Source organism: Pseudochaenichthys georgianus, chromosome 14, assembly GCF_902827115.2.
Source record: "Pseudochaenichthys georgianus chromosome 14, fPseGeo1.2, whole genome shotgun sequence".
In the NCBI taxonomy this organism is placed as follows: Eukaryota; Metazoa; Chordata; class Actinopteri; order Perciformes; family Channichthyidae; genus Pseudochaenichthys; species Pseudochaenichthys georgianus.
This window is the reverse complement of record NC_047516.1, coordinates 34,110,966-34,122,938: the sequence shown is the minus strand read 5'-3', so window position 1 is coordinate 34,122,938 and position 11,973 is coordinate 34,110,966. Positions and strand designations below refer to the sequence as shown.

Here is an 11,973-nt window from a genome sequence, read left to right as displayed (position 1 = left end):
TGGTCTGCAGTGTCTGAGCTTTTCTCTCCAACCCAAAGGAGTCTTTAGGGTTTTACTTTGTTCAGAAAAAATCTGATCCACATGAAGTTTAATTTTGGGCCATGCTTTGGGTTGCTAGCATCCATATGAAATTAAATAGTAAAATGTTACTATTTCCATGGTCATAGGCACTGCAGCCCTCTACAATTATTCACATCATGTTTCATAAGTGGCCAGTCTGGGCACAATTGGTTTCAAAAAGACAAAAGACAAAGTTAATTTCTTCTGTACACATTTAGTCTGCATGTCTTTTTATCATAAAGACTGACCAAAGTTAAACATATCTGGTGGCAGAGTTTACTCTTCTGGCCTCAGCAGATACAGAACGTTATTCACCTACAGACACAGTTAATATCATTGGAACAGACTGTAACCAAAATGTTGGACACATGAAATGAATGGGAGGCCAAAGAACCAGGCACAAACGTTGCACTAGAAAGAGATATGGGCACGCTGCACAACACAGGGACAGTAGAATGGTTATTTGATCACAAACATCAAGGCAACTTGGATTACTTGCAAGGTAACAATAAGGCACCCTCTTTGACAACTGCTCTACTGATGAGCACGAATGCCAAGATAATAACACACAATGAACATTCCACTCAGACATTTGAACAGTTAATACTTATCTTTCATACATTGTGCTTATGAATATTTGTAACACTGGGTTCACGCTAGTGTTAAACCCAAGCGTTTCAGATTTAGTGATATAGCATGTACTGAATGCATACACTGAAAAAACTGAAACCTAGTATGAACATAACTATAATATAAACTGACTTGAACCTAATACAGTTATGTGAAATTCTTTGACATAATACACTTATTGAAAGTCAATGTTTCAGTTTTTTCAGTGTTGTGGAAAATGAATGTATGAGTAGGTAATGCAGCACACAGCAGTTTAGCAGACACAAATATAAAAAAAAATACCATGTTATATTGTTACCGTTTCATATCAGCAGCAAATCATTTTAAATAAAGAGCCCTTCCTTTCACACCGCAGATCCAGTACATGAAGTCGGATTCTACAGTTGGTAGATCTCCTCCATTCACAGAGGCATGTTTGGCAACGTCTGAGAAAAGGGCAATGTGTCGAGTGGTTGTATAATGAACTGTTTTGCCAAGATATGTGCCATTAGACTCTCCACCTCCATGCAATGGTGTAAAAACATGAAACAAACAATGCATTATTATCATGATTAAAAAGTAGTGAATGTTACGTCTTCAAAATCAAGGTTGATGCTTACTTAGATAAAGTATTTTTCTAATAATTGGGGAGAAAACTCAAATATTATTTCTGTGTTCTAGCGTGAAGACCGGTATAAAGGAGGAATAACTGTCTGTGTGTTGAATCCCAACACTACGGCTTATGGGGATGCACATATTTAGACATGTTCTATGTGTTTACTTGTTCATTTGGCTATACGTTAACATTTACAGTTATATTAACAGACTGGCTTTTATAAATGAGTTTTAACTACAGCATTTAACTCCATCTTCCCTTCAAGCTAGCTGCAAACATTAGCTGATGATCTCCAGTGATGTTTCTGCATGTTTGCATTATTTGTGGCTGATCAGATTAGCAAGATTCTGGTCACAGGCAAACAAACAGGTTTGTCAACATAACACACCCTGAGGGAGAGTCAATGTAATTCTGATCACCAAAAGTCAAAATGTATGGATTTGAGGGGTGGCAGTACAACTTTAGTCCTGCAAAGAGCACACATGTGTGTGCAGTATCTCTTTAAAGACGGCGTGTGTGTATCCAGGAACTTGAGCTGTCCAAAGTTGTTCCACTTGTTTTGTGTACATGGAAAGATCTTAGCTCTGTCCCTAACAGAATAACAATTCTCTAATGGTGTGTTATAATGACGTAAAATACAAATGATGGTTGACTGTTTTAAACCCAGAACAACTTTGGCAATGAAAATAAAATAAAATTCACAATCCAGTCATGGCATGTTTTCATAGGAACATTTGTAAAATGGCTTAGTTCTGAATTACAATAACACATTACTACTTTCACATTCTAGTAGGCAGTTTCTATCCCATATACAATATAGTGAGCACATCCAAAAGCAATACGCCTTGAAAAAGGATGTGACAACACTGTGTTATGAGTTGAGCACCCTCAGCTGGTTCTAAAACTGCATAAACGCTAGGTAAACCTGTTATAGGTTTAATAATTGATAGGGACTCATTTGAATATTTTTAGACTTAGGAGATTCAAACATACAACAATAAATATGCTAATGAAATTCTGAATATTTTTCAATTTTAGATAAGATAACACCCCGTCCCCTTCGACATGTATCACTTCAGAAGACTACACATCATATTTGCATTAAAACTTCAATAAGATCTAATAAACACTAGTCTAATAAATATTTGTGATTAAACAAAATCTTAAAACTGGACTCAGTGTTGCCACAGTGCAGAACTAAAGGGTTCCTAGGATAGTGCCTTGGGGTACACCTGCCCCCTGGCTGTTGGCGGAGGTCCCAGCAGTGAGCATTGGCAGCTCCCTGCTCCCATGGTGTCTGGATATGGCAGTCACCATCCTTCAGTTGGTCACTAACCCTTTATTTCAGCTCGTCTTCTGTGGTTCAATGTGCAATGTGGGCCAAACTCCACAAACAAACTGAACAAAGATAGGAAAATAATAATAATAGTCTTTGAATAATAATTCAATTACTGAATTAATACAATCATGCAATAAAATAAAAGCTATGATAATTACAAAGGCTTGGGGCTAAACCTACCTTTATATTTGGTCTGTGCTTGAGGTAGGTTGACCTGATCTGCAGGCTAAAAGAAGATGAATATTAGATTTTAAATAAATAAATGAACTAGCTCACTCCAATAAAACTCACAGCTGGAGCTTACCTTAGAAGTATGTGCAGGTAGGATCCAAGGCCAGTGAAGATGTGCCACCAGGCATGGAACTGTGTTGCTACTCCAACACCGGAGGGAAGTTTTTCTCTACTGGCTCTGAGAGACAGAAAAAAACATGAATTGTATCTCCAACTGTATGGGATTCTTCTAAAGAGGGTGCTAATAAGTTGTCTTTATTAAAGTATTTTTATTGATTGTATTTTATCAATCAAAAAATCTAAACATGCATTCTGCATTTTGGATAAGAAAATACAGTTCAATTTAAGATTCTTATTTCACAGTAAATAATCTGAGAGATATTCCTGTCCTTGATTAATGTAACGGACTGTTTATGTAAACATTTGCAACCAGTATTATTAAAACTGCTGTCCGAATTCCAAAAAATAAGCAAATGCTTCAATAATAAGAGGAACCTTACTATTGTTCCATGTCTAATACTCACCTTAATGTGTTGCAGAAGATATTGTCGATGTTCCACAGTAGGAACCCTAACAAAAAGACTCCTAAGGAGGTGTAACACAGCGGTCTGAGCCATGGGTACACCCTAACATTGAAACAGAAACCACAAAGAAACCCATTAGCAAGTTATTTCTTACACAGAAGATTGATGAACAATAATTCCTTTGATATATAAATGTTTAACAATGAACGCTCTTGAAAAACATACCATGTAACAATGAAGAGAGATCGCATCACTAGGCAAGCTACTAGAGCTCCATACATGACCTGGGAAAAGACACATTTCATTATGTCTGGCCTTGAAACATGGCAACGTCACCATACTACCCCTCCTGTACCCGGGCCCGGTGACACGATGGAATCAAGAGAGCTCAGACCCTCACTTATAGAGGTCGGAACATGTCATAAGTATGAATCAATAAAAGCATAAATAAATGTAGGAATAAAAACATGAATGAATAAATAAATGAATAAATACAGGAATAAATAGTATGCAGTGTTTTCAGGTAGATTCAGCGTGTGTGTGCTGTGGCTCAGCTGGAAAGCAGTTGACTCATAACCGCAGGGTCGCTGGTTCATCGACTGGTCAATACGTCTTTTTGTTTGTTTATAAAAGCTACAGCTAAATGAGATAATGTAGTTCATACATGTATTCTTTGATATGGTTTAGCCTTTCTCCGGCTACAACATGGTTACGTTTACAAATCCCTCTTTGCAATGTTTACCAGCCTCCTTTTCAATCACAATCATTAAACTGGAACACTTTTCAAACTAAAACAGGAAAACAAAGACAGATCTAGACAGGACAAAATAAAACATAGACAGATCGTGACACATTTTATATGACTGAGCTCTGGTGGAAACCCATTGCTGAATTCCAGGCAGCCAATGTACATTGATATTATTGATAACATAAACTTTGAACACAGTCCTCTAGCATAACCCTTTCAGATAGAGCGCTGCAGTAATGATATATTTCTGTAGGCCGACACGGTGGTAAGCATCACAAGGGCTCCCGTAAAAAATGTGTTCCCATTGATGTAAAAAGATAACGTTAGGCTTTAAACTAACTACATCACCGTCACATGACTTTATGTCACCACCATCAAGCTAAAAGCGGCTGATATTCGCTGTGATGACTTTAGTAGTCTCATTTAGCCACTTGTTAGCAACCGCCGTTTTTTTAACACAGGACAGTTTAGATGTTCACCAGTGGAGTCTTTACTGACATATCGTATGTTGTAGAATAAAATATGAGAATCTCTTAAGCTTGTGTTAACCACAGGTCTAACCAAAAACACTCTCAAAAACCGTTAACTTCGAGACGAGGGAACCGGATGTGGAAAAATACTAACCCATTTTCCCAATTTGATGACTCATTCCTGCACCTCTCTATACAAGCATTGTTGTCTCTCAAATGTGGTTCAGCCAAACAGTTTTGTTTCCTTGAGTGTAATGAGCATATACAGCCAGTCATCAGTCAGTTATTGATTTTTTTGACACATATCCGCATACATGAGGAACCAATTCCAAAATAAGTACCTGCAGTCAGCACAATCTATATTTAAAGGAAGTAGGAAGATAAAGTCCCCATTATCAGTTGGGCTCTAAACCACCATAAAGCAATGTGATTAGTAAACAAAGGCTGCTCTGTCCCATTGTCCTTTAACAGACATGGCTTTGTGTTGAGTTTAGGGCATTGTGTTTGGGTTAATAGCTGCACCCTAACTGTAAAAAGATAAATACAGGGTTTCTGCTGAGCCTAGGTACACTCCCAACCATGGAGTATTAGATGTTTTTTTATTTTTAAGTGTAAGAAGACAAAGAAAAGTGTAAAAAGTGTTAAAACTTTAAAATATATATTTGAGTTTTAGGTGCAAACTCCATTTAAAATCCTGTATGTTGTATTTTGAATCGTTTTGCATAATGTCTTTGGTATGAAATTCTACTTTGTGTTTAACATCCAACATGCACTAAGTGTTTTTGTGCTGAGTTAGCAAGCCCAATGTTTAGTTAAGGTTGACTTGACTTCAGGCCCGCTGCGCCCAAACAGCAAACAATGAGCGATCTGATACAGTTGAGCAAGAAACAAAGTAAAAGCTTACCTGGTGAAAGACTGGCTCCTTCCACTGTAAGTACACCTGCAGGAGGACATACTCTAAATAAATGATGGACATTATGGTTCAAACTTAATCAGTGTAAAAGTGAAAGTGGATACTCACCAATGTGACTGAGACACTGAAGATTATTAATAATGCTATGGGAAATAAACTGATGGTGTTTTCTTGTTTGAAACACTCGTATCTAAAAAAAAAGAAAAACGTGTTTATTTGACATGTTCAATAAAGGGAAAAAAAGATACAATGAAAGGATGCATTATTCAAAGTGGAGATATATCTCCACACTCTACAATCAATTAATTGATCCATTTATTTGCCACATGAAGTCCCAACTTCAGTGAAATTAATCATCTGCTCTGGCAGATCAGCACACAGAGAAAGAAAGCTGAGCGGCAGCATCCATTGAAATCAACAATAATCGCAGTGCCTGATATTTCCAAAAGAGACGCAGCCACCAACGCCATCCAGCCTGTTATCTAACAGCAACACATTGCCTGAAAGGATTCAAGGCCGGTGTCCAAATCCTTCGCACTATTTTTAGATTTTGAAGGCACACAGTTAAAAAAGGGGGATTTTCAGCCTATATAGAGTAGACTATCTGCTGTTAAAGGAGGGCAAGGTGAGTTGCCCTGGAGAAAATGTTTAAGCAGTAGGCAATCCTCTACATTCTCTGGGTGCAGCTTCCATTGTCCAGGTAGGACTCCCCCTCTGGATGTCTGACTATTTCCTTCCGTTTAATCAATTAACATAGAAACCTTAACATCTACTGGATATCTTTAGTCAGGGTCAGGCCCTAACAGATCTAGAATCAGTTAAGAATCACGTGTCCTTTACAATATAGAATGCCTCAGTCACTTGAAAAAGACACCCTGTACTTTCTTGTAGTGGATCAAGTGATGGATGAGTGATTCACTAGTTCACTTTACAATCACATCAAATATTTTCTCAGTCAACGTCGTTTCATCTAAAAGGTTGAGCCACTTACAGGCAGTAGACAAAGACGCATGTGCTGTAGATCATTGGCAACTCATCCAGTAACTGCAAATCAGAACACAAAGAAAACACATACTGTATCAGTACATTTATAAGATTGCAGTCTTTCATTAAGACATTGCAATAGGCAGCAAATATTTCCATTTCATTGCGAGTCTGATTCATGCATGTTCATCAAATTGAGATAATTGTATGTACTTTTGCTGATAATATATTAACAATTTAATGTTTTACTATAGCCCACCTGCATCTCATATAGCAGCGTCATGTGGAAGCACCAGGAACCAACGCCAACAGCTGGACAATGGACAGACAACCCCATAAAACATTAAAACTGAAAGTCAGGACATTCTTAAACAATGTGATTAGTGAGATCAGAAGAACGCCCGGACAGTCTGTTCTCAATCGCTACGATATGTAAACAAGAGGTTTGTTTGATAATGCAGAGCCGGGTCATTTGTGGTTTCAACAGACTTACCTGCCAGTCCGAGGAAAGAGCAGACGTAGCGAAATTCGAGGCCATCTCGAAACGTCTGGATGGCCCCGTAAATGGGAGGAAGGATCATAATCAGGTTGCTGACAGTGTTCCCTGTTCAACAAGACACCAGAGACAAGTTAGATCCAGGCGACACAACCCTGTATACGACATTTGAACACCTCTGAATGACCTCTGATGGGTGATTGGGTGACATGAGGGACCTGAGAGGGAGACAGGCTGGGCTACATGTAGTGATCATTATAACACCAGCATGAACGGGGTTTGCAAACTACACTATGATTGCTGTCATTTTGTATTATTTAGGTTTGCATTGTTTAAGTAATTAGTCATGTAAAAAATTTAAATATTTTTTGTTAAACAGATGTTACAAAGTGCTTCACAAGACAATAATAGCAGAACAATTAAGTAAAAGTATATTAAATAATGTAACTATTAAATAAAAACATCACAGACCATCAATAATAAAAGTTATTTGGAGTTATTTAAAACAAATATAATCTTTTACATACAAAAGAAAGTTATAATAAAGGTTGTATATATTGTTCGCTGTCAAAACATAAATACAAATAACAACAAAATAAATGAAAAAGAAATCATCAGTATCGACTATCAGCCTCTTTGTTATTTTTAACGGCCCATTTGGTGTATCATTACTTACAATAGTTGATTTTTGAGGTTTGTATAGGTGAGCACAGGTCTTCATGATTTAATATAACCCCCATCATTCTAGCTATTGGTTGATAGAAAGCGTTTCACAAATCTTAAATTGCTATTTTTCATGGCCTAAGTACATTACATCGTTTTGGGGGGTTGGCATGTTCTGTTATCGCCCATACAGTATGTGCTATATTTAGCCCTACTCCTACTGGTTTTTCCTTGTTTTCTATTATTCGTCATTCACTGTTTTATATTTATACCCACACTGACTCCCACCGTAATTAACCTGTTCTTTTTTAAATTGTAAGTTTGAGTCTTACAAAGAAAGAAGGTTCTGGGTGGTAACTCACCAATGCACTTTGGCCTTTCTAGGAGAGGGGTGTGGGTTTTCTCTTGGTGCTCTTAGATTTGAATTTGGAATTGAATGACTGTCGGTGTGTTTCCGCCCTGTGATTGAATGGTGACCTGTCAATGCTTACCCTGCCTCTCCGGATGGATGGATGGATGGATATTATTGGTGGACTGGGACATTGGGTTGGAAAACATTTGATGAAGTAACCTTGGGCTCTCGGACATTGTGATTTTTCCTTGTTGAATTTGCTCCAAGTTTTACAGACTTAGCAATAAATAAATAAGGGTGAAAACAATTGGCATACAAATCATTAATCAACAATTGTTAGTTGTGTCTCTTATGGTTTTACAATGTGTATGCACTCTGTGTATTGCATTGTTGAACAGAGTATTAATTAGGCCCATTTGTGTCCGAGTGTGACGGGAAGTGAAAAAGGCTTCAAGGACGTTGTTGGAAACTGTACTGTGATTGTGTGAGCAAATCTCATCACGCCAGGCCCTTGCTTTGTTTTTACTAAACTATGAGCAGGGCTGCACATAACTGGTGCGCAGGTGCGCCAAAAAAAGAGCACCGTGTAATTTCAAAAAAGGCGCATTTGCGTACCAACATTGAGAGAGAGAGAGAAAAGAGAGAAGAGAGGAGAGAGAAGAGAGAGATAAATATATTTGCGAGTTGCATATGAACCTATGATAATGAACTCAGGGCCGGCCCGTAGCACTGGCGTTATAGATGTTCGCAGAGGGCGCCAGATCTGGGGAAGCGCTGTGCTGGCAGCTCTGGGAGGGAAACATTTTTTTTTGACCGTTGGGGCTCATCCTAATTTTCGGCCTTGATGTAACAACATTCATAATTAAGTAAATGTAACACCCTTTTCAGCCCGGTAACACGTTTCATTTGCCCTGTACGATGGGCGCTGTAAGTGATGAAAATGGGGGATGTTGGCTTATCTGGCAACCGCAGCTCACAGCCAAAATGCGAGTGAGCGAAGGAGAGAGGGAGGGTGCACCGGTACCGGCGCTGTTGTTATTAGAATCTGGTGCTTGCTGCTCTAATGGATATAAGAAGAAGATGTTTCTACAATAATGTGGAGGGAGAGTCCTCTCCAGTCAGACTGATAACTTCAGCTCAGTGAGGTAAAGGACTCTCAGTGTTTAGATAGTTCACTTTAGTCTAAGTGCAAACAGTTTGGTCACAATTTATGTAAACACATATTCCCAAGGCACTCCTTTATAATTATTGGGATAAACAGGTTTGAAATCATTCCAATGTATACTATAGGACAGTAACCAAAAACATCCTATAAAACTGGAGAGATAAAAAGAAATGCATAAATAAATAAATGTTAAGGTAAAATAAGATATGAATGAACAACATAAATAAAATAAGTTACATTAATTTGTTATTGGCTATGTTCACATACTTATTTGATTACATCCACTTGTCTAAGATGACAACAGAGACTTTCGACCCAAAACCAGCTGTTGACTTGTGGATGCAAGCAGCTAATCGCAGACTCAACCAGAGAGAAAGAAGTAGGCCTACATCATCAGCTACCATGTCTGACAGAGAGGAAGACAGTGAGGAGAACAGTCAGGAGGGTAGTGATGACAGCTTGTAGGATTATTGGCCGTGCTAATGTTGTTCTGTGTTCACCTCTGCATGTGTGTTCTGTGTTCACCTCTGCATGTGTGTTCTGTGTTCACCTCTGCATGTGTGTTCTGTTCACCTCTGTGTGTGTGTTCAGTGTTCACCTCTGCATGTGTGTTCTGTATTCACCTCTGCATGTGTGTTCAGTGTTCACCTCTGTGTGTGTGTTCTGTGTTCACCTCTGTGTGTTCAGTGCCGTGTGTCTGGCAAATAAAGTCAAGACCCCCTCAAAAGTTCCAGTTTATTTCATTTTAAGGATGAGCACCAAGCAACATCTCCAGGTGCTCCTTTGAGAACCAGGGCAAAAACGTTATGTGCACCCCTGACTATGAGTAATTATCAGGCCCACAGAGAACCTGATAAAAAAAATGGTCAACATTGATCCTGACGTTGCTCTATTGGGTGTGGCGATATATAAACTAAGGTGTGTAAAACAATCAGGCCTACCAGGACATAAAGTCATTTGAAAACTAATACTGAATGTCCTGGTATTTTGACACTTTTGCTTAGACTGCAGGTGTCTGATAAAGGCTGAGACCTTGGAGGGGCTGTTAAAAAATGGGTGGACTTTGTTTACTGATAGTTAATGAAAACATGCCAAGAATACCACAGCATGTGAATGTTTTCTTTTTCTTATTCCAATGAAAACTACAAACATCTGATAATGCTGAGATGACTGTCCCCTGGGAGACTCTTTTCTGTCTCTTTCTCCCGTCATCATGCCCTATTGTTTCAATGTTATTTCTTTGTAACCTGAATCAACGTTTAAATGCCAAACAATACCTAGCAACGGGAACAACTATCTAGCGAGGCAGCGTGTCTTTAGTGCTAACAAAATCTTCAACTGTCAGTATCCTTAACATGTGACATTTACATCAGCGCCAATGTTAAAAAATATTTCAATGATATTCATATGTAAAGTATGCTGAATGCTGTAAGGCTACTCTACTACCAGACTAATGCCTCCAAGTAGCACTTGTATTACTAATACATGAAGTGTCTACAAACGAAGGTCTCTTGCTGTGGACAACTACACTGAAGATGAGACATTCAATGATATGACTCAACTCTGACCCACTTTGCTTCAGTTTATCTTGGACTATCTGTTGCATCAGTAGTAGTACCTTTAACCTCATTGATAATAAGATAATTATAACTGGAAGGTCCCTAACACACAGTAAAAAGGGATCACACAAAGACAATAATAGGAATGCCTAGTTCACTTCCAAAACTAGAAATTGTCTGCACAATATAGTATATGTTTCAGTAGGAGTATTTGTCCAATATAGTTTGGTTAATGCTTTTGAAATAAATCATGCTAGAAAAATCTATGTGTCAAAAGTCCAGCTGACATGGTGTGTTTTTTAACAGTGTTACACTAACAACGTTTAAATCTCAGATAACGGATCCTGCAGAACCAGTTTAAGCCCTGATAGCATTGGGGGAATATGTTATCACGTTTCATTTGTTGCATTGTGAATGCACTGTATAGGGAAACGTTCAAGAGCACGCTCAATAGTGGACTGAAATACTACAAATCACTCCAAGCGTGGAATATAGTGAAACTGTGGTGTCTGTGTCATACCGTTTGCTTGAACACTCACGTACAGTAAAGCTGTGCCAAACAGCTCCACTCAGAACAGTTGGACTGTATATCGGCGACGGAAAGCTTTTATTTTTCCTCATTACGTTTTATAATGCCATAAGAGCTAGCTAACATTTAGCTTAAACTAATATCCGCCGAGCTTACACCATAACACCAGCCGCTGCTCCCGCTTCTTGTTTACGTTATCGAGGGGAGACTGTACGTACACCACACATGATGGCCGTCCTTCACCAAAGACTCTTTAAACGAACCCTAACAATCACACATTTCAGTAATATGACGCATTTATTTTTACTTACAGAATTCCGCAATGTAAAAGGTGGCGACATAATTTTCTTCGCACCAGTCCAGCGTTGAGGTCGGCTGCCCCCAGTATCCGTGCCTGTCTGCGGAGGGAGCCATGATGGAAGAGGAGGAGGCTGCAGTGCGCTGCTAACGGATCTGTGGTGTCATCACAGCCGGCCCGGAGCACAGCCACCCTGCCCCGGCCCGGCGATGGAGGGCAGATAACAGTCCAGCAGCGTGTTACAGATAACAGCAGAGGCAGCCTTTACATCGTCACCTACTACTGCCTGTAGTATCTGCCAGCTCATATTCCTATTATGACCCCGGAAATGTTGATTACCTCTATGTTTAAATGCAGTACGGGAAAGTAACAAAGTACATTCACTCAAGTAGGCTACTGTACTCAGGAACACATTTC

General features: G+C 38.9%; 1 protein-coding gene across 1 annotated transcript; it reads right to left on the bottom strand.

Annotated features, from left to right (window-relative positions):
• Positions 1-258: 258 nt before the first annotated feature.
• Positions 259-11,822, bottom strand: acer3 (alkaline ceramidase 3). Its single transcript, XM_034099524.1, has 11 exons — positions 11,570-11,822; positions 6,988-7,098; positions 6,754-6,806; positions 6,502-6,554; positions 5,619-5,700; positions 5,502-5,537; positions 3,605-3,663; positions 3,380-3,481; positions 2,929-3,033; positions 2,805-2,850; positions 259-2,683 (listed from the first exon to the last, which is right to left on the bottom strand). The coding sequence occupies exons 1-11, from the start codon at positions 11,670-11,672 to the stop codon at positions 2,630-2,632; spliced, it is 804 nt and encodes a 267-aa protein (XP_033955415.1). The 5' UTR covers positions 11,673-11,822; the 3' UTR covers positions 259-2,629.
• Between the last annotated feature and the right edge of the window lie 151 nt (positions 11,823-11,973).